The sequence below is a fragment of the Macaca mulatta genome, chromosome 1, assembly GCF_049350105.2.
Source record: "Macaca mulatta isolate MMU2019108-1 chromosome 1, T2T-MMU8v2.0, whole genome shotgun sequence".
NCBI classification, from domain to species: Eukaryota; Metazoa; Chordata; class Mammalia; order Primates; family Cercopithecidae; genus Macaca; species Macaca mulatta.
This window is the reverse complement of record NC_133406.1, coordinates 142,581,697-142,606,491: the sequence shown is the minus strand read 5'-3', so window position 1 is coordinate 142,606,491 and position 24,795 is coordinate 142,581,697. Positions and strand designations below refer to the sequence as shown.

Genomic DNA, 24,795 nt, shown 5'->3' with positions numbered 1-24,795 from the left:
TGAATAGTTAAATTCATAGATTCGTTGCTTAAAAGGTATAGTTTCAGTTTTGCAAGATGAAAAGAGTTCTGTGGATGAATAGTGCTGATGGTTGCACAACAATGTGAATGTACTTAATCCCACCATTCACTTAAAAATGATGAAGATGGTATATTTTATGCTATGTGTACTTTACCACAAATTTTAAAAAAATTAATTTAAAATATTTTTAAGAAAACATAAAATAAATTTTAAAAAATGATTATTTAAATTCTGCCAACTTGTATTAGCCAAGAGTAGGGCTTTGGTTTCAGAGGGGCCTCAGTTAAATCCAGGTTCTAGTACTTGAGAAGGTTACTTAATATCTGTTAGACACCATTTACATAAATGTGAAATAGAGATATGAATAATACCAATCCAAAATTACTTTGTGAGAATTAAACATGACTTTGCACAGAACTTCAATAAATGCAGCTACTCTATTTATTTATTACATTTATATGCACAAAGTTTGTATTTTTAAAATGCATTAGTTTAATTACTTTTCTAAATATATCATAACCTCTTTAATTTTTCTGTAATATATAATTGCTAGCACACTGCTAGGTATATTGCAGAAGCTTAAAAATACACTTTAAAATGTGATCAACCAACAGTGGCATTAAAAGAGTAAGAGAAGTGGAAAAATATCTGACTGTGATACAATCTCCATAAAAGACAAAAGAAAGGCTATTTTTTTCCTGTAAAATGGAAACTTAACCAGAGAAAAAATAAATAGCAACCAGTTTTAAACTACAATATTCTAGGAATGATAAATTTATCAGTAAAATATAGATAAGGCTCAACAGACAAAACTACCAAGTAATTTTTTAAAAAAAAAAGAAAAAATAAAAACACAAAGTAAGACCTGAAAGATCCAAAGAAGCAATTTTCCAATTAAATATTACTTTATTCTCATAATGGATATGTTAATATAATCTTTGATTAACCCAAATATCAATATCTTATTCTCTAAATTTAACTTATGAATTAAGAGTTGGATGTACAATTTATCTCAGTAACACAAGCAAAATGAACATCTGTTAACTTTCTGCCATGTAAGTTTGTGTATGGTGGGGGTGGGTGTGAACAGAGCCTCTGATGTGTAATGTTCTTTCCATCTGCACACCAGGTGGCACTGCATGGTTAATCAGAAGATGATAACACACATCAAGATTCCTTACATATTTGGAGATAGGAAAGCAAATAAATCAAAACGTTGTTTCAAAAATAAAACTTTCTTAGATGTCCACAGTATTAATGCTTAATAATGCATTTAAGAGTTTATGTTTCCTGGCCGGGCGCGGTGACTCACGCCTGTAATACCAGTACTTTGGGAGGCTGAGGCGGGCGAATCACGAGGTCAGGAGATCAAGACCATCCTGGCGAACACGGTGAAACCCCGTCTCTACTAAAAATACAAAAAAAATTAGCCGGGCGTGGTGGCGGGCGCCAGTAGTCCCAGCTTCTAGAGAGGCTGAGGCAGGAGAATGGCGTGAACCCGGGAGGCGGCGGAGCTTGCAGTGAGCTGAGATCACGCCACTGCACTCCAGCCTGGGCGACAGAGCGAGGCTCCGTCTCAAAAAAAAAAAACAAAACAACAACAACAACAAAAAAAAGGGTTTATGTTTCCACTTCATATTGTAATCATTCTTGCAGTATTGTTTTCCCTATATATTAATTCCTGGCATAACTTATAATAGTGCTATGTAATATGAGTTTAAGAAACAGAAAAAGTAATATAACCAAACTAGACTGTATTTGGGAAGTTGGGAACCATATGACTGTTTTGGACACCCCTTAAACCATTCAAAGGCAAGATCTGAAGGAAAACTGATTTGATATAAATTTCAATTGCATTGCTTCTAAAATAGATTTGTTGTTTAAAATATCTAATGCAGTCCCTTAAAAGCTTTGGTCTTGCTTTAGAGTATATGGGTATTAAGCATTTAGAGTCAAAAAAGCTGTTTAAATGACAAAGAAAGAGATTATTAGATCACTTTATCTAATCCCGCTAATGAAAGATGGCATAGCTTAACTTGTATGTACAGGAAATAAGGAATGGATAAAACACAAATTATCCTCCAAAATTTCACATTTCTGTACTTTGGTAAGATTTTTCTAGAAAGAAATATATATCATATATGGAAATATGCCTAGTTTCCTCCAACTTGTATCAATCCCTGCCATTTCCACACCATTTTCCTTTTCTCTTACTAACCCCTCTTTCCTTCTGTGTATGTCTTCTTCAGTTCACCAAACTTTACATAGCAGCAATTTGTAAGATAAGAGCTATGTGGTTTGCAATGTGAAAATAGTTATCCAATAGTACATCTCCTAGCTCTATTTGAAAACCACTGTGTACTATGCACATGAATACAATGTAGTCTTGAATTCTCCACATTCAGCTTCATTGAATTGTGGGAGGTGGAGGGGAAGGGTTGTGTACTGTGATGTTCCAAAGGTCTTCTTGACGATATCCACTATCTCAATAACTTCTAATTTTATTAAGTATTCTAAAATTTATCCTTCAACATCAATATTCTACCCCTAGAGGACAATGCAGACCTATAGTATGATTACCAAATGGAAAACAAAACAAAACATCATGATGCTCCTAAGGACAAATGTCACATGCTGAAGCCCTAATCTTAAACGTGATGGTATTTGGAGATGGGACCTTTGGGGTGTAATTAGTTTTAGTTACATTCATGAAGGTGGGGCCCCTATCATGGTATTAGTGCCCTTATAGAAAGAAGAAACGTCAGAGGTCTTTCTCTTTCCATGTGGATAAACTAAGGAAAGGCCACATGAGAACACACAGGGAGAAGGGAGAGATCTTCAAGCCAGGAAGAGGGCCTTCACCAGAACCCAGCCATGTTGGCATTCTGATCTCAGACTTCTAGACTCCAGAATTGTGAGAAAATAAATGTTTGTTATTAAAGACACCCAGTCTATGCTGTTTCGGCATAGCAGCCCAACAAGACTAAGATAATACCCATAGTATATGTTCAATAATAACCCCTTCCAGGTTCAAATGACAATTAGCTCCCACAAAAAAAATGTAACTGGCAGCCACAAACAGCAGTTGAAAGACAACATTTTGCTTAGTTCAGTAATTTTCCAGTTCTCTTATCAACTTCTCTTTAAGAGTTAATTAAACCATTGGAAACTACTAAAATTAATGCTTAAGCAATGAAAACACCAAAAAGAATTGTTTTACTTCTTTAATTTAGGTAACTACCATAAGTATGTCTTTATTCCACGAAACACATATAGAAAAATATAATAAAAATTCCTCCATGTCTCCATCCAAAGAAATACAAAGAAGATAAATGCAAAGAAGGTAAATGCAAAGAAGATAAAATATGTTAAAATATAATTTGTGCTTTTTAATAAAAGGTCCTTTAAAATAAAAATATAAGCTACGGAAAGTTAAAATAACCTTATTGATTAATAAATTATCTCCTTTTTACAATAATATGGAAGACATAATGAGTTAATAGGGTTAATTAAAGTTAATCATTAATTAATCAATACTTCAACAGATATTTATTGATCATCTACAATATGTAAAGACTTCTACAAGTAGAAAAAGCCATGATTTTTAAAAATGTTTCCTTATATCATCATCTTCATCACAAAACGTTCATTAAATACCCTAGCGAGTACTATCATTAAAAATTAACAAAAATACTTAAAGAAAATATCTGATATTCAGCACAGTAATGTAATACTTGACATAATTATAAGGCATCAAAGTAAGAATGACTTAAGAGTGCCTTTGAGTCGTTAATCAGAACTAATGAATATGTCTTTGCATTTTGTCAAAAACAAAAAAAGATAAAAGAGGATGCTTGGAAAGATCCATGAATTTTAAGCAGTGAAGTAATCATGTATAATCTCAAAATTTCTCAACAAGTTATTACATTGCTTTTCATTTCTTCAATTGTTTCTTTTTTTTAATTTTCCAATGATTTAACTTCAAAAAACTTTATTGATGTTCTATTATATGTTCAGAAATGTGCTGAAATATGGAATTCAAGGATAAAAACCAACACCAACTCTCATAAATGTTTAATATACTGTGTTTGTGTGGGTGACAGGAGAGGGATATATGCACACAACCAAAAATAACAAAAAGAAAACTATTTTTTACTATAAATGACATATATTTCATTATATATGAACACAGAATAAACTTTTCCTTTCTTTCGTCTTCCTTTCTTTTCTTTCTTATTTATTTATTTATTTATTTTGAAACAGTGCCTCACTCTGTCATCCAGGCTGGAGCTCAGTGGAACCATCTCACCTCACTGCAACCTCCCCTTCCCACACTCATCTCCCATAATCAAACTACTTAGGAATCAGTGGCAGTTTGGTGAGCTTGGAATCAGAACAAGGAGATTCAGAGGTCTTTAAAATGGACTTCTCTGTTTATGTTATGACCTGGGCTCAAAGAACTCCTGGTCCATTGATTCAGGTGCCTTAAAAGAGACACTGTCAATATTTCTGATATTTCTGCAGGTTCCTTTTCTTCCTCAACACTTCTAAAGATGACCAGCCCCCACTGCCTGCTTCTGCATATTAATATGTGCTTTCTATAGATATGTTAATATGATCAAAGAATAATTGCCCTACATCTATTTTATCTCCTTCTGGGGCTTTGCATGAACTCATTAAGTAATGATTTAATGAACTCTCAGCTGGAATTCTATTTCCCTCATTTCCAAATTCTTGGGAGCCATTTTACAATTATACCCAAGTACTTACAAGTGACACTAGATTAAAAAATATTACAAATAAAAAAGTAGATTGGCAAAATACTCAAGACTTGCTTTTTGCTTACAATTAAGTCAGGTTTATTTTTAAAAATAATCTATTCATAGTTGCGGATAGTGACTAAACAATCTACATTTTTATCTGGGGATAGAAGTAACATGAATGGTCTAAAAACTTTATTGCATTTTCCTCTAAATAAATAGAAAGTATACACAACTATGTACAATTTAGAAATTCCTGATTAAGAAGCCAATTAAGAGTAACTGTTATAGAGAAGAATTCTGGCTTTGTGAAGGCATGAGAGATTTAACTAAAGGCCACTCTGTAGCAAATTTAATACCACAATCTATCAATGGATTTTCTTAATTATAATTATCTCTTCTTTGTCTGTTATAATATTTGGGAATCTTCACACTTAAAAAATATTATTTTCTGATGGTAACTAAAAGAAAACCAATTTGTGATAACAATGAGAAAAGTGAGGCTAAATATAAAGACTAATTCTTCTTGAGTATGAGCTTACCCTCTTTAGAATCTTAAGTGAGATGCTGAAATGTAGACAGAGTCATATTGGCTTAGAGTCACAACTGAAGTATGGATATTTGCACTGGTTTTTTTTTTTTTCTTTCTTTATAAAACTCATTTTCCATGCTTTAGTTGCCATTAACTTCTTTTCTGTTACCTTTGATAGTCTTAATTTTCTTATCCATAAAAGAGTGTTAAGAATATCGACCTCAAGGACCATTTTAAGAGTTAAAAGGATAGATCATGTTAAGAATTGAGCCTGGAATAATATTCACTATTACCGCTGTTATTACCAATATCACCACTTCTAATATCACTATTCCTATTTGTTTATTTCATTAATAGTGTAATACCAAAATTATAATAATGTAAAATGTATTCCCCCTGGGTTCGGGCAATGTTATAATCCTCCAAAAATTGCCAACTTTGTTAAACCACCTATAAATTTACTTTACAGTCAGAAGAGTTGCATTTTAAAATCAATAATTGAAAATACTTATAAAGTTCCTACTATGTACCAGCCACTTTGCTAGGCACCAAACATTTGTCAATGAAAAAGTCAGAGAGAATCTACAGTCTTTAAGAAGCTTAACTTCTAGTGGTGGAAACAACCATGTAACTACTCAATTATAATAAAGGGGGTGAAGAAGTGCAATACTACAGTAAAAGTCCAGTCTGAACATGTAGAAAGAGAGCAGGAACATAGGGTTTGTGTGGGGCAGGGGGTGAGGAAGATGATTCATTAATCCAGGCTAAAGTATGAAGGTATAGAGTAGATCATTACAAGTAAAATAATTGTATCAAATAGAAAAAAGGCATCTAAGTCAAGAATATAAATATGAAAATAAAGATAGCTCTAGACCCATGTCCAAAAATGGAGGTTAAAAAAACTTCAGATAAGGTAAAACTAAAAACAGTTCAGAATGGCTGAATCACATAATTTAATAGGAGAAGTGACTAGAGACACAGCTGTGACCGAATCAAGAAGAGCCTTGAAAACCTTTGTGGGACTTTTCTTTATCTGGAAGGAAATATGGAGTTATGGAAGAGTTTTAGTGAGGAATGATGATCAGATCCTATTTCAGCATGATTACTACTTTTGTTGTGTGAAGAGTGGTGGCCAAAGAGACTGATTGAGGCCACAGCAGTATTCCAGTGGCATTAAGGGAGGGGAGTGGTGGTAGCAAGAAGTAAGTTCAAGGGAAATCTTTTGGGTAGACACAAGTAAACACTTGTTTCAACACTTGGTGTTGAAAAAGTGACTATTCATCTCTATAACATCTTCCTGTAGTTCCTGCTTCATAGTGACTATCATAATGGATTTTACTGCATTTTCCCTTTAACCCCTTCTTTCTCATGTACTCTAAAAACAAAAATTCAAAGAAAGAAAAACTTGTCAGAACAATATATAAAGTTTGATCAGTTACCTAAACGGGTCTTACTGGATGTTCTTTCCCTTGCATGCTTGTTTAACCTTTTTGGTACTGTCATGTTTTATGAGGCTATGAGAGGAAATCTATCAGAAGATGGACAATCAGAAAGAGAAAAAGAAATGGGCTCCTTTAAAACAAAGATCAAAGGTCCGTCTCTTCAGTTATCTGTAACAGTGATTCTTAAACTTGGCTCTAGAGTAAAATTACCCACAGAACTTCAAAAATAAAAAAAATAAAAAAAAAAAAAGGAATTATACCCATGTCCAGTCCGTCTACCTGACTACGTCCCACTCCTGAAATTGTGCAATATGGTTGTTCTTTTTGAATGTCTTATGATATTTCTGACTCAATTTAATACAAACCTAAACACTTAATTCAGATTTCTTTATTGTTTTTTAAATTCTTAGCACAGTGTTTGGGACACTGATTGTAGTCATTCAATACTTATTTAACTCACTAATAGCTACTTACTGATAGGTGTTGAGTATACTATGGGAAAAAGGTGTTTAGTCCATCAGGGTCCTCACATTGCATAGCATTGACTATCAAACTTTAGAGCCACATTTAAAAAATACATTCTATTTTATTGCAGTGTGTATGTGCAAGCACACACATCAAACACACACACACACAGCTGAAAAACATTTTTCACAAAATAACACTTGCCCTAACCATAGCCAACACACTTTGATATTTTCTATTCTATTATTTTCTGGTTATTTTTATAAAATAAAAAGGAAGAAACAACGGTTGTAACCTATTATGTCAATTTCAATACCAAACAAAGAAAGCCATCCAATATTTGTAAAAAGCCTTGTATAGTAGATGTTCCAATTCTACTTCTCAATACTGTCAGTAACATGCTGTCCAGGTGCTTTGATTTCAGTAAAACTACCAAAATTTTAGAGTCTTTAAAAAAGACTCCATTATTGTGAAGATAACAGACTGATTTTGAGTAAGACATAGGGCTTTATCTTAGTACTTAGAAGAAACTAAACTTCTCATGGCTCAAGAGACATAAATCTTTAGAAGTAACAATGATGTACATTCAATGAGATAATTACCTTAATGAACTCTGGTAGTATTAGTTAGAGAAAACTCTAAAAGTGAGATACTTTTCATGAGCAATGTCACACACAATAGTTAAAATCAGGAAACATGCAAACAGACTTATCTTAATACAGTGGGCTTAATGAACTATCTTCATTAAGTCATAGTTAATTAAAAACATTTTTTATTTTACACAATGTAACATAGAACAAGATGGTAGTTATAAATACACAAGATCAATAACTATGGCATTTCCAACTACAGAAAGAGAAAGCATCTCCTTTTTTTTTTTTCTTTATTTTTTTTTTAGACGGAGCATCACTCTGTCGCGAGGCTAGAGTGCAGTGGCAAGATCTCGGCTCACTGCAACCTCTGCCTCCCAGATTCAAGCGATTCTCCTGCCTCAGCCTCCCGAGTAGCCGGGACTACAAACACATGCCACCACGCCTGGCTAATTTTTGTATTTTTAGTAGAGACGAGGTTTCACCATGTTGGCCAGAATGGTCTCGATCTCTTGACCTCATGATCCGCCCACCTCAGCCTCCCAAAGTGCTGGGATTACAGGCGTGAGCCACCATGCCCAGCCTGGCATTTCCATTTTTAAAAACTACCTATGTAACCAACATGTATGCACCAGGTACTAAGAGTGTTTTCTTTGCTACTAAGTGCTTTACTGATCTCATGTGTCAAACACTAATGATGATGCACACCTGTAACAGAGACTTTTATTTCTATCCTCTCTCAATATCTGTCATCCCCTTTCCCTATGATTCTAGACATTTGATGGAGATTATGTCCATCCAGCAAAAGGCAATACTTCCCGGCACCCTCTGCTGTTGCCATGCTGATATGATCAGTTTACAGACAATGAGATAAAAGAAGAATTGATTTGTGTCACTTCTGGCTCATAAATATAATAGTAAAGGAGCTGCTTCCCTCTTTCCCACTTCTATTAGCATGAATGTGAACATGGTAACTACCCATAGACCAAAGATGGAATTCAGGTTTGAAAATGGCTTACACTGTTACATGAGAAAGAACTAAATGTTTATATTGTTTTACCCTCTATTGCTTTCTGAAAGCGCCCAAACCTATATCCTAAATAATATGGAATTCCTATTCTACATTTCCTCCTACAAAATCAGTGAGAAAGGGTAAATAAAATAAGTGAGTAAAGTTTAATTACAATATGGAAGCAAGGTTAATGAACAAAAGCATGTAAGGCTGTGTGGCTGTCCAAGTAATCGACAGTTATATGGTAATACAAAGGTCATAAATTCCCAAATCGACACACAAGTGTCAAATAAACATTTCCTAGAGAATACGGCTACTTGTCTTCCACAGACTGAAGCTTTTCTTTTTTGACATGATGAATTTTTTTGTGTATGTTTCATACAAAATACTGAAATAGAGCATAACTGCATTCCTCACATCACTACACCAAAATGTCAAAGATTCACTTCTCAGCATGAAAATGCACAGCACATAAATATGAAAGGACTCTACATTCTAAATGCTGTATTCACACCTCAGTGCAGAATCAAATGGAGACAACTGTATTGTGAACCAGTATAGCATTATCAAATAATATATTTATGGGGACATAATAGAATAAAATAAAAAAGTTGAAACTATTGATTGTTTCAGTTAGAAGGTGTTTCATGGTTATAACTACTCAGAGTGTTGAACAATTTAATTATTCCAAGTTTTTGGAATAATTTGCTTCTTATGTAATTAATTTGGATATTTCAATGTATTGGTTACTTTATTGTTCCACATTTCTTCAGTACAGAGATCCTTTGTAGATGAAGTTCTTACAGATACATGTCATAATAATTGTATTAGTATATACTCAAGTAATGGAAAACATATCTCTTAGTACAATGGTGAATTTCAAATAGTTATTTGATAACATTATCAGTATTGCAGACCTAAAGCCTGATGAAATTTTCCACTTATTACTGACCAAGCATTTTTGATCATGTGTTTATTGACAGTAATTGGAACTTATAGACACCTGCCCAATTTCTTTACATTAAATTCTCAATACAAACGTAATGTTGAAAAGTAAAGCTAAAGTCAAATATAATATGCCTAAAAATAGAACCTAGGGAAAATATCAGATCTTGCCTCCTTCCTACTTTTGATATACACAATAATTATAATATTGTAATTAAGATCATATAGACAGATACTAACGGCAATAGCACCCAAAATTTTTGAAAGGAAGGAGGTTCAGTTGAGACATTTAGGAGCTAGATGACAGTGCAAATTTATATTGCTTTCCATAATTTTTCACCTAAAAAATGGGGCTGACAGACATGGTCTCAGATACGACATTCTGATAAGAAAAGTTTAGTGGACAAAGAAGCATTAATAATGACTGCACTCCAGAAAGACAATAAAAAAGGACAGCTGCCAAACAAACATTACTCAGTGTGTGATCACTTAAAGTGGTGATATTTAGAACTTCACATTCTGGGTGTGAACCGCCAAAGAGACAGACAAAGTAAAATACAAGAAGAAGGGTTTATATTAAAAATGAGTAACAGTTTAACACATTGCTCCCAACCATTTTAGTACCAAGGACCAGTTTCATGGAAGAAAAATTTTCCATGGACCAGGTTGGAGAAGAAGGATGGTATCGGGATGAAACTGTTCCACCTCAGATCATCAGGCATTAGTTTTAGATCCTCATAAGGAACATGCAACTTAGATCCTTCACATGCCCAGTTCACAATAGAGTTTGCACTCCTATGAGAGTCTAATGCCATTAGATTCTAATCTAATCTAATGCTGATCTGACAGGATGCAGAGCTCAGGCAGTAAGGCTCACTTGCCCACTACTCACCTCCTGCTGTGTGGCCAGGTTCCTAACAGTACAGTACGACTTCATGGCCCTGAGTTTGGGGATCCCTGATTTAACATACTCAATTTATATGCCATAATTGCCCATAGTACAAATCATATCAAAGAATGAATATGACATGCATGAGGCAAAGACTAAGTCAAGTCAACTTACTTGTTCTCTTTGGTCTCTCAGTAAACACTAAGTGGAAGAAAAATGTTAGAAAACTCATTCCCTATAACAAATTTAGGCAAAATATGAGAAAACAGTATACACTGAGTGCTTCAGGAGTAATACACTGTCTATGGGACTTTCACAACACTGATGGAACATTTAAAAAATTCAACCAAATAAGAAAAGTCTTAGAAAATTTTGAAAAACGAATAGCAAAAGGGAACCAGCCAACTCTGTCCTTCATTATCACTTTAGACAATTGTTGTATCATAAAAAGAAAGCTACAGCCTCTAGACAGATTCTGAGTTTCCAGTGATATGACTTGAAAATATTTTCCTCCTAGAGATTCTCACTGGTGACGATGGTGTGGTGAAAGAATGGGAAGATTAAAAAAAAAATCTTGCCAAAATCTCTCCATAATTAAGGTGAAACAACACAACTACTTGTAAAATAGAAATTTAGTTACTTGGCCAAACATTTCTATCTGTTATTCCCTGAATAAATATAACTTCCATCATGAAAATGTCTGAAGGCAGTCATTCTTCTGGATATTGCTAGGAAATAAAAAATATATTATAAGTAAATATATTTAAGAGTAAACTACTCACCTATTCCAATGAAAGCAGCTTTGTAGCCTTTTTCTTTCAAAGTGCTAAGAGTCATTTCATTCACTGAAAGGCTTTTACCACAAATTATCTATAAGAAACAACATTTTGCATAAGAAAATTTGGCAGTTGATTAATTAAAATCTTAACATCTAATATCAAAAAGAATGAAAAGTCTGGCAAAAATTCTATGAGACTCTATATAAAATGTGACAACATTTTTGTCTTTTAGTATACAGGTTTACATACATAAAATAGCATATAAATAGAACAGGAATATGTTCTATTAAGGGCTAAATGCAGAAGAAAAGCCAGTGTCATTAAAATCATCAGTAAGCTTCCATAGCTTGCATAATATGTTCAAAGCACGACGTGGGGCATTTAAATAATAAGATGATAAGATAACATTTCCAGCATCAATGTACAGTCAAGTAGGGGCAAATACATACACAAAAAATATAATATAAAACAGGCTATAATCACCACATGTGTATGAGAGTTCACAGGCTGGGGACATTCATTTTACCTAAGCTTAGAAGATCAAGAATACAGAGAAGTGGGATTTCAAATAAGGCCTTTAAAAGGAAAATACAGGATTTTGATAGGTGACATTGTCAAAGGAAAATGAACAAAGTCTGGAAGCAGAGGGTAGTCACCCCTATTAAAAGTCACAATACTTGGGTCAGTTCTCAGACGAGACAATTTTCACTTCTGGAACCTGCTAACCAAAGAGGTGTCAGGGTCCCTAGGAATAAAGACCCTGAAACATCCCAGCAAGTCAATACTGTGATTCCCCTAGTCCTTTCCCAAAGGAAACTATGGTCATTTATCCAGGCAACTAAGCCCTGGAAAAAGGGGAATAATCGGACATTTCAAGGACTACCAAGTACTGGTTGTTCAGTAACATTGATACTTGGAGACATAAGAGCGGGTACCTATGGGGCAAGGCAAAAAATGGAGCCTGACTGAAGTCTAGTTCACAGTGGACCCCCTGAAACCACAACCCAGTCAGTGATCATTCTCCTAGTCTCTAAGAGCATAATTGAAATTGTTAAGCTTGTCAATTGAAGTAATCCCTACACTGGGTCTCTGGTCTGTGAAGTAAGAGCTATAAAAGCTATCGTAGTTGGGAAGGTCACATTAAAATATCTGAAAATCCAGCCAAGAGATTAAATCAAAGATAATATCCTATCCTGGGTGCAATGGGATGAGGAGAGATGGTAGTGGTCCCTGTCATATCCCCATTTAATCCACCAGCCTATCCCCGGCCAACACCAGAGAATTTCTGGAGGATGACTATAAACGTCTGCAGGCTTAACTAAAGAGTAGTCCTGACTGCAGTTTCTGTTACAGATGTGGTATTATTGCTAGAGAAGTTTTATAAGGCCACACATACACTGCATGTGGCCATTGATTTGGCAAATGCATACTCCTTCCACTCCAATTAGAGAAGGAGATCAGAAATAGTTCAGAGTCAGAGTATAGATAAGAATATTCATTTACAGTTTTGCCTCAGGGATATGTCAACTCTTTTCAGTAATAATATATGTAATCTGAAGCGATCTGGACATCCCACAGAACGTCACAGTGATTCATTACATTGACGACATCGTGCAGATCAGACAGCATGAACAAGAGGTGGTGAGTATGCTGGAAACTGTTAAGATATCTGCCCTCCAGAGGGTGAAAGATTAACTCTATGATGAGGGACTGGCCTCTCGAGTGAAGTTTAGAGATCCAGTTATTAAGTATGTGCCAGTAAGTCCCCTTGAAAGTAAAAGACGAATAGCTGCATCTCACATTTCCTGCCATATAAAAGGAAGCACAATGCCTGGTAGGTTTGTGTTCTGAAGGCAAAACGTTCCTAAAAACAAAGTCTCTAAGCTGAGTCATAGAAGAAGAGCAATGTATACCCATGAAATGATAATTACAGCTACACTGAATAGTGCACCTAAGTGTACAGCTCTCTTCTAAGTACTGCATATACTGACTCATTTAATCCCCACAGCAGCCCCATGAAGTGTTATCAGTATTTTCATTTTACAGATAATGATACTAAAGGACAAGAGAGCTTACATAACCTTTATTGCAGTCACATATATAGTCTAATTTCAGAGCCAACATGCATAATTGCTGTGCTCTTGTGCCTCTTGAGGTTAGAGGACAGAGCTGGCACCATCCTCAAGGGCAAAGAACAGCATATTGTATGTGAAGACATACTAAAAAGGTTGTGTTTCAGGAGTATAAAGTGCAAAGCAAGCAATGGAGCAAGAAGCTGGAGAGGAGAAGATGACTGGAACTGGATCATAGAGTGTCATGTTTTGTCTTCCTAAAATAGTAATTCTGTTTTTATATTGGCAGATATGGTAACTGTCAGAAAGTTTATAATAAGGGGACAACCAAGGTGAGTTGAGAACTAATATTGAGAACTCTGGAAGGTATCAAACAACATTAAACTGGAACATTAATTAAATATGTATTATTCAAAGCATTTTATAGTAATTAATAGTGTTACTATTAGAATTAGTAGACTTTGATGCCATTAAAATTATCTAATAGTGAGGCTTTAGAACTTTAATGTGTTCTAACTTTTAAATAATACATATTTTATTGGAAAAGGAAAAGAATTTCGCTGTTTGTTTTATGAATCAAATGCCCTTCACACCAATATATAATACAGGTTAGACATAAAAGAAAACACCAGGTCCAGACTTGCTAATAGAATATTAGCAAACTGAATAAGAATGCCATTTTCAAAGTTGAGCAATGAGTTAATTGGTGGAGGTGATTCTCAAAATACTTAATCTTAGGTTTACTTTATTCAGTGCCTCTGCAGGAAGATTCAAGAAGACCTCCCAACCTTTTTGAGATGGGTATTTGTGGGAGAAGGCACAGTAGTTTAGTTTAATAGTGACTTTTTGTGATTTATCAAAGAGGAATGAAGACCTCCCAATCCTTCCACCACAGCAGAGTGAGCATGTCTTTGATTTTGTAACATATAAGAAAGATGCTCAGACATTTTGTATTTCTACAGTCTGATTCTACTGTAATACATAATAGTGTGCAAATGGGAATGGAAAACAGTTGAGTTTTCCTTTTGTGTATGGAAAGCTGCAAAGACAAGTATCTTGACTCTTGATATGAATCTACTGGGAAGGAGACCAGCAAGACGACTTTACCATGGACAGACATTGTGGGAAAGATGGAGGACGGTCATCATTGGGCAGCAGATCCCTGGTAGAAATGAGGACAAAGCAATAACAAGAACATTCCATGGAGTGACAGGCACCAGACTTCTTTCCTTTCTGTGAATGAGAAACTATTCAAATTTCCCTTTCCTAAAAGCCTGAGGCCCCAAATATTTGCCATGCAAGAAATGATCTATTCTTAAAAAGAATTAGAAGAAAGATTCCTTGACAACAAAGGTAAAGCTCTGCTTACATTATGCCTTGGGAAATTGAGATGAAATGTGTGTTAACTAAAACTAGAATTGCAAGACAACTACAGCTATCAGGAACATCACGTTGGCTGATAAGCTATGAAATCTCAATGCCATTTGTTAAATAGATATGATGCCAGAAAAATAACATTATGGGCATTTGTTTGGTGTTTTTGTTTCTTTATTCCTGGTACTTTTATATATGTAATACTTTCTGTCTTGACTTTCTTAGATACGGATAACAGTATATATTCTACCTTCCTCTAATAACTTTAGTAATGTATTATTAGATATTTCCTACCTAAATTCGGAATACAAATTCAATCTATTTCAAGTTCAGCGTAACAGTCACTACTTTAGTCCAACAGTTCTCAATGTCATGTACCCTGAGCCAAAGTTCCATCTAATAGTCTCTTAGGGATTTGATGAAAACTTTCTTTTAATACTATAATATGTATTTATACACATAATAACATTTATTATGCAGTATAAAGGCTTACAACTTTTTTTGTGCAGTATAAATCTTCAGATAAAATAGGTGATGCCCATTATTTTTAAAAATCAAATAAAAACACACAGACTCTTCGTGGTTTTCTAATAGAAAATTTGGTTAAATAGACCAAATATTTCCAGATGCTCTAAGATAGAAAATAAAATGAAGAACTTTTGAAAGTATTTTGCTTTCTTTAGAAATGAAAATTTAGTGTACATGTTTCCTTGTAGGAGAGAAATAATATGATTTTATATTTATTTTCTAATACTACCTCACAATCACAGATATTCTTGGTTCAAATAACCATAGTGAAAAACAAGATGTTATTAGAGGTTATCAAGAAAAAGATAATACCTGTATTAGATATTTCATCTCAAACTATGAAGCAGAAGAAATGTATAGAAATTACAATTAAGTTAATCAATTAGAATTATATCAGAATACTTTGGGAAATGACAAATATACATATTTTAAATATGCAAAAATACAGTATCTTCATTCATATTTTATACTTTTAACTTTGAAAAATTAGAATATAAAGACCATGAAACAAAAATATGTATTTCTACTTAAATTCTGAGTTGCATTACCAAAAAAAAGTATTTAATCTAAGTGATTTGTAACACTGACACAAATATCACAAGAGATTCTACTGAAGTGCATCTTAGCTTAAAAATAATTTGTAGGGGTCTATATTAGAATTTTTATTACAAAATTAAGAAGTTTTCTAAAAATAAACATCAGCTAAAAAGCCATTTCTCCTAAAGGGAATACACAATTTTATTACACTATAAATGATCCTTTGGTGTGAAATCAATTGAGAGTATACTTGGTAAATTAAAAAAATGTAAATATGGCTAATAAAGTGAAAAAAAACTGAATTCTACACAAGAATACAGAAGCAAATGAAAATACTATCCTACATAACTATTGTCTATACAGGGAAAAATATACTACTTTCTGAAGAAAAATAAAAATAATAAAATAATGAAAACACATAGATGCTGACAAAGATTTTACTGAAACTAATAACTTCAAATGTTTTCATTATTCAATCTATAAAACGAAAATGAAATAAGTATACAACTCAAGATTTTAAAAGAAATAACAAGTTCCACTCTGATCTTGGTTATTTCTTCCCTTCTGCTAGCTTTGTGAATATTTTGCTCTTGGTTCTCTAGTTCTTTTAGTTGTTATGCTAGGGTGTCGATTTGAGACCTTTCTAGCTTTCTGAAGTGGCATTTAGCGCTGTAAATTTCCCTCTTAACACTGCTTTAGCAGCATCCCAGAGATTCTGGTACATTGTCTCTTTGTTCTCACCGGTTTCAAAGAACTTCTTGAGTTCTGCCTTAATTTCATTGTTTACTCAGGAGTCATTCGAGAGCAAGTAGTTCAATTTCCAATTGTGTGGTTCTGAGTGAGTTTCTTAATCTTGAATTCTAATTTGATTGTGCTGTGGCCTAAGAGACTGTTAGTTATTATTTCAGTTATTTTTCATTTGCTGAGGAGTGTTTTACTTCCAATTATGTGATCGATTTGAGAGTAAGTGCCATGTAACTCCAAGAGCGGAACTGAAGGAGATAGAGACATGAAAAACCCTTCAAAAAAAAAAAAAAAATGAATGAATCCGGGAGCTGCTTTTCTGGAAAAAAAAAATATATATATATATATACACACACACACACATATGTGTATGTATATATACCAATAGGTAGACTAATGAAGAAAAGAGAGAAGACTCAAATAAACACAATAAAAAATGATAAAGGGGATATGACCACTGACCCCATAGAAATACAAATAAGCATCAGAGAATAGTATAAACATTTCTATGCAAATAGACTAGAAAGTCTAGAAGAAATGGATAAATTCCTGGACACATACACCCTTCCAAGGCTGAACAAGGAAGAAGTTGAATCCCTGAATAGACCAATAACAAGTTCTGAAATTGAGGCAGTAATAAATAGCCTACCAACCAAAAAAAGCTCAGGGCCAGATGGATTTACAGCTGAATTCTAGCGGAATTACAAATAGAAGCTGGTACCATTTCTTCTGAAACTATTTGAAACAATTGAAAACAAGGGACTTCTCATTTTATGAGGCCAGCATCATCCTGATACCAAAACCTGGCAGAGATACAACAAAAAGAGAAAACTTCAGGCCAATATCCCTGATGAACATTGATGCAAAAATCCTCAATAAAATACTGGCAAATGAAATTCAGCAGCATATAAAAAGCTTATCCATCACAATCAAGTTGGCTTCATTCCCTAGGTGCAAGACTGGTTCAACATATACAAATCAATAAGTGTAATTCATCACATAAAGAGAAATAAAGGAAAAAAAAAACCACATGATTATCTCAATAGATGCAGAAGTCCTTTGATAAAATTCAATGTCCTTTCCTGTTAAAAAATTCTCAATAAACTAGGTATTGATGAATATACCTCAAAATAATAAAAGCCATTTATGATAAACCCACAGCCAATATCATACCGAATGGGCAAAAGCTGGAAGCATTCCCCTTGAAAACTGGCACAAGACAAGGATGCCCTCTCTCACCACTCCTATTCAACACAGTATTGGAAGTTCTGGTCAGGGCAATCACGTAAGAGACAGAAATAAAGAGTATTCAAATAGGAAGAGAGGAAGTCAAACTGCCTCTGTTTGCAGATGACATGATCCCATATCTAGAAAGCCCCATTAATCAGCCCAATAGCTTAAGTTGATAAGCAACTTCAGCAAAGTCTCAGGATACAAAGTCAGTGTGCAAAAACTGCTAGCATTCCTATATACCAACAATAAGCAGACAGCCAAATCATGAATGAACTCCCATTCACAACTGCTACAAAGAGAATAAAATACCTAGGAATCTAGCTAACAAGGAAAGTGAAAAACCTCTTCAAGGAGAACTACAAACCACTACTCAAAGAAATCAGAAAGGGCACAAACAAATGGAAAAACATTCCATGCTCATGAATAAGAATAATTAATATGAAAATAGGCATCCTGCCCAAAGCAATCTATAGATTCAATGCTACTCCCATTAAACTACCATTGACATTCTTCACAGAGTTAGAAAAAACTACTTTAAAATTCATATGGAACCAAAAAAGAGCCCACATAGCCAAGACAATCCTAAGCCAAAAGAACAAAGCTGGAGGCATCATGCTATCTGACTTCAAACTATACTATAAGGCTACAGTAACCAAAACAGCATGGTACTGGAACAAAAATAAACACACAGACCAATGTAACAGAATAGAGATCTCAGAAATAAGACCACACAAACAACCATCTGGTCTCTGACAAACCTGACAAAAACAAGCAATGGGGAAGGGATTCCCTATTTAATAAATGATGCTGGGAAAGCTGGCTAGCCATATGCAGAAAATTGAAACTGGACCCCTTCCTTACACCTTATACAAAAATTAAATCAAGATGGATTAAAGGCTTACATGTAAAACCCAAAACTATAAAACTCTAGAAGAAAATCTAGGCAATACCATTCAGGATATAGGCACAGAAAAAGATTTCATAATGAAAACGTCAAAAGCACCTGCACGAAAGCAAAAATTGACAGATGAGATTTAATTAAACTAAAGAGCTTCTGCATAGCAAAAGAAACTATCATCAGAGTGAATGGGCAATCTACAGAATGGTAGAAAATTTTTGCAGTCTATCCATCTAACAAAGGTCTAATATGAGAATCGACAAGGAACTTAAACGACTTTACAAGAAAAAAACCAACCCCATTAAAAAGTGGACAAAGGAGGTCAGGCACGGTGGCTCATGTCTGTAATCCCAACACTTTGGGAGGCTAAGGCAGGCAGATCACTTGAGATCAGGAGTTCAAAACCAGCCTGGCCAACATGATAAAATCCCATCTCTAATACAAATACAAAAAATTAGTCATGTGTGGTGGCGGTCACCTGTAATCTCAGCTACTTGGGAGGCTCTGGCAGGAGAACAGCTTGAACCCAGGAGGTGGAGGTTGCAGTGAGCCAAGATAGTGTCATTGCACTCCAGCCTGGGTAACAGAGTGAGACTCCATCTTCCATCTCAAAAACACAAACAAAAAACAAAAACAAACAAACAAAACAAAAACTTAGGCAAAGAACATGAACAGATACAAGAAATAACAGATAAGAGAAATAAGACATTTATGTGGCCAAAAAAACTTATGAAAAATGCTCAAATTCATTCAATCATTGGAAAAAATGCAAATCAAATCCACAATGAGATACCATCTCACACCAGTCAATATGGTGATTATTAAAAAGTCAAGAAACAACAGATGCTGGTGAGGCTGTGGAGAAATAGAAATGCTTTTACATTGTTAGTGGAATGTAAATTAGTTCAACCATGTGGAAGACAGTGCGGCGATTCCTCAAAGACCTAGAACCAGAAATACTATTTGACCCAGCAATCTCATTATTGGGTATATGCCCAAAGGTATATAAACCATTCTGTTATAAAGATACATGCATGTGTATGTTCACTGCAACACTATGCATAATAGCAAAGATGCGGAATCAACTCAAATGCCCATCAATAATATACTAAAGAAAATGTGGTACATATATATACCATGTAATACTATGCAGCCATTAAAAAAATTAGATCATGTCCTTTGCAGGGACCTGGATGGATTTGGAAGCCATTATCCTCAGAAAACTAACACAGAAACGGAAAACCAAACCCTGTATGTTCTCACTTACAAGTGTAAGCTGAACAATGGGAATACATGGACACAGGGAGGGGAATAACACACACTGGGGTCAGTTGAGTGGGGCAGGGAGAGGGAGAGCATCAGGATAATTAGCTAGTGTATGTGAGGCTTAATACCTAGGTGATGGATTGACAGGTGCAGCAAACCACCATGGCACATGTCTACCTATGTAACAAACCTACACGTCCTGCACATGCATCCCAGAATGTAAAATAAAATAAAATAAAAATAAATTTAAAAAAAGAGAATAACAAATAAGAATAGCAGGGGAAAGCATTATAAAGATATAGTCAGCAATTAAAGAATAAGAAAACAAAACTTTGATAACTGCTTAAAGAAAATATTAACTAGATAAGAAAACACAAAGTAAATTTAGAGATGCAAGAGCAAATATAATCATAGGCACAGATGAGATATTTTTATAGTATACTGAAATAATAGTCTTAAATTTTTGCTAATAAATTCAAAAACCTTAATGAAGCAGAAATTTTTCTAGAAAAAATATATTGGCAAAATTGACAGAATAAAATCAGTGGAAAAAACTTATAGAAGATATGGAGAAAAATGGTCATAGTTCTATTTCATAAGAGGGCTTGGAGAAGATGACAACTTCCAAATTTAGTAAAAAAGATGTGTCAAGATAATATTCTTACCAATGAGAAAATAATAAAATGCTTAGAAGTTTAATTTTATAAGGCTAATATCACTCTATCATGAAAAACTCACAAAATAACAAACAAAAATAAAGCAAAACAAAAATAGTCTTTGTACATTCAAAACTTGTAATGAACAATAATATTTGACTGTTCCCTGCTATATTTCCAGTTTTAATATCCATTACATAAATAAATGAATGCAAAAGAAAAAATTTTAAAAATACTAACAAATTGAATCTGAATTACATGTACAGAAATAAACATGATGCCAAAATTGATATATTCTAGAAATTCAATGATTAGTATAATTCAACACACAAACTGAACATAAGTATTTACAAAGGGGAATTAAAAAATTTAACACACTTTATTAACTTTTATAATTAATAAAATTTATTAATGTAAGACTAGAAAAATATTTATTCAATATGATTAAAAATTCTATTTCAGAGAGAAGAAAAAGTATTCCATGAATTATACCTCTTTTGTTAACATGCTAGTTATTGAAATCGTGGAAGAAAAAAATACATACAAATAACAAATAAAATTATCTTCATTTTCTTGTAACATGATATTTGACTCGAAAAAATTAATCTTAGAACTAACAAGGACTGATTGGTTAATAAGTATAAGACAAACTGAAATTAAAATATTCAATAGGAAATGCAGCTAAAAAAGATAGTTGGGAGTGAAGATAATGTAATGAAACTGAACTGGGTTCTGGATATAATCAGTTTATGTTATTAATAATATGCTTATTAAACTACGAAGCATACAGGACTGGATTTCACAAAAAGGATGGATCTACATGGTTCTAGTCCTGGCATATTACTTGGCAAAAATAAGTTCTGAACAATTATTTGTTGAGTAAATGAAAAAACCTATTTGGGAAGTAGAGAATAAGTAGAAGAAAGAAAAATTAGAAGAATAAACAAGATAATGCTAGGCCCATGAAAAGTCAAAGTACATACATACGTATATAAGAGAACTTATGTATCACATGCTACATGGGAGTCAAACAGTATGAACCCACAAATATAGTTCACTTCTTTGCCAGGAAATCATTGTTGACTTTAAAATATATAATACTAGTTGAGAGGGACAAAGAGAAGGAATTATAAAAAGAACCTCGGTGATGACTTTTCAAAAGGAGGTAACAAGCATAGACCACGTTTTGAAAATGTACCCTCTTATGGCTAAAGTTCATAAGTCATAAAAGCTACAAGAGTATCTCATCAACGGATACAAATCCTCAAAGTGAAAAAGAATCTCACTGCTATCTTTCCTCAGAATTGTATATACAGTTTATTGTTTACAAAGCAAATTTGAAAACACCATTTCCTTCACATCTTAAAACAGCTTCAGAGATGGACAAGACAGTACTATTAGCTTTCTAATTTAGGTTCCATTTTTTTCCTCAATAATGTAACAGATTCAGAGTTTAAAATTCAAGTGCATAAAATGTTGAAAAAATTTTCCCACACCTTCTCAAAGGCGATCTGTGCTATCAGATTCTTATAACTTTCCAGAGATATTCTTTGCATACATAAACAAGTATTTCACTATTTTGTAGAAATATTAGTAGCATACTTTTTATTTGAGCCGATTTTGACCAATGTTCGAGATATTAATAGACTTTGCCAAAGATATCTGACAAGAAAATAAAAAGTGGCATGACTATAGCTAGGATATTTCTTGGCACTCAGTATATTGCCTACTACTGCGCCTTGATGAGTTTTCAAAGAGCAATGGGTATGGTCTAATTTATGCAATATATCTGGTCCTGTGAAAACTGAATGCAATTTTGCAATTTTATATAAGATAAATGTAGAAATAAAGCCTAATTTCTTTTTTTATTTTTTATTAACATATAATAATTGTACATATTTATGGGGTATGTGTGATATTTTGATATATGCATACAATGTGTAATGATCAAATGAGGATAATTAGGATATTCATCACTCAAACATTCCCCATGTCTTTGTGTTGGGAACATTCATCTTCAATTCAGTCATAAATACCAACTCTAATAGTTGGAAATTTCAATCATCATTTCCTTATTTAATGAGATTTAGAGAAGAACTTGTATTCAAAATGAAAGACATTTTAAAACTTTTCAGAATATACTTCTGTAAAATAATCACCCCTCAATTATCTATCTTGAACACTGCAATTTTGAACATTAAGATTTTATAAAGTTGCCCAAATCTACACTGTGTGTTTTTATTCCCAGACATCTTGTTTAGTCATTTTGTGTGAATGTTTCATCACCCGACCACTGTCAAATAAAATGTAATTATAAATATAAACCACAAAATATTGTTTTGAGTGTCTTCTCTTCCATTGATTCATTTTAAGTTTTACTGGTAAATGCAAAAGGTATGAGTAGTTTGTTAATCACTTTTCAAAATATCTTCTGCATATACTTACAGCATGTATTACGTAAATCACAGTACATTACTAATCTATTTTGTTATATCTATTATGAAAAATTAACATTTTTGAAACAAAAATAGCAGTATGTTCAAGTGGAGAGCTAGAGTATAATGCTCTTAACAGAAAAGAAGAGAAATATTTAAAGCTATATGCTGAAAATAACAATGTGCCTAATTTTCAACCATCTCGAAAAGAACACCACAATATTTATTTCACAAAATAATAAAAAATACGAAGCTGTTGCTTTTTATCCCACTGATTTACTCCTTGTGTTGAGAAAGGATTATCACATTCACACTACTGACATGATGAATATAATAAATAAAATAAATCTCCATAAGAAATTATGTTCCAAATTGTGAAATACTAATGTTTCAGAGTGCACACAACTTGCATGAAAAAACGTGATTAAAGAAACCAAATCCTTCTATTAGCTGCACTGAACCCCTAAAGCAATTTAGGAATTTGTTTCTTACAGACAATTAATCACATGCAGGCATGCCAGATGAGAACTATTGATTGCCCTTTTCCAGGCTAGTGGCATTCAGACAGTAGACAGACAAATGCCCTAAGCAAGGGGAAGCATCTTTGTGCTTCTGCCTGGTGTAGCTTTTAATTGTTCTTTCCTAAAATGCGTGACATTTGCTGTTAATCTTTGCGTAGAGCTTACTCCTCTCTTTTTGAGCAGTACACAGATAGGTGTTTTTCTCATTTACCTTTACACCAAGGTCCTTCATTAGCTCAATCTCAAAATTCACTACATCATATGGCAGCCGGAACTGAGGGATTTCAGAAGTACTGAAAAAAAAAAAAAAAAAAAGCAAAAGAAAAACAGGCATCAGTAGAAAAATGACCAATCTTAAAAAAATGTAACATGTCTTCACGGACTAGTAGTAAATAAATATCTCTTCTAAGGATATTTATATATCACATAAGATATGCATGAGGACATCTACATTTTTATTGACATAAAAACATTACATGGAGTGAAGATACAGTAGAAATTGATATGAAAATAACTAAGTTACAGCAATAGAAAATGATAAACATAAAACTGGCCAAAAGAAATTTCAATACTTTTAAGTTCAATAAAGTGTTTGGTTGATTTATTTAATAATAATTCTATAAATACCTAAGATAAAAAAAATCTTAAAATCTATTAATAAAGCTAGTTGGAGATACAGATTTTAATATATGTGTACACATATATACTAATATTCATACACATATTCTATAAATATACTTCTAGCTTGCTCAAATGCAAATGTGTAACTGTATTATCATACTGTTTAGAATATTACAAAATCAGTTCCATGTGATCTACAGAATATTTTTACAATAAATTAGTCTTCTGTGAAAGCAAAGAGTATCCCAAAAGGTTCAGTCATGAAAAAACAATCCTATTGTATATTAATGCCTATTGCCTTCATTTAAAAAAACAATCATGAGGTCTATAGCACTAGTATTCTAGTAGTATAATAGAGTATTAAAAGTAAGCTCAAGACACTTTCCAATGTTTTGTTAACAATTATGAAGCTATGTATGTGCATGAATACATAGCAATCCATTCATTCATTCACTGATTCATTCATTCACCTACT

The 24,795-nt window shown here is 33.4% G+C and overlaps 1 protein-coding gene across 5 annotated transcripts in view; it reads right to left on the bottom strand.

The window, feature by feature from the left end:
• DPYD (dihydropyrimidine dehydrogenase) overlaps positions 1–24,795 on the bottom strand; it is an 860,002-nt gene that overhangs the window by 588,945 nt on the left and 246,262 nt on the right. For all 5 annotated transcript variants that reach the window (XM_077987630.1, XM_015145562.3, XM_077987644.1 and 2 more), the window contains 2 exons: positions 23,911–23,992; positions 11,439–11,526 (listed from right to left, as the gene is read on the bottom strand). In XM_077987630.1, coding sequence (XP_077843756.1) covers positions 11,439–11,526; positions 23,911–23,992 — 170 coding nt within the window. The remainder of the gene's footprint in view (positions 1–11,438; positions 11,527–23,910; positions 23,993–24,795) is intronic.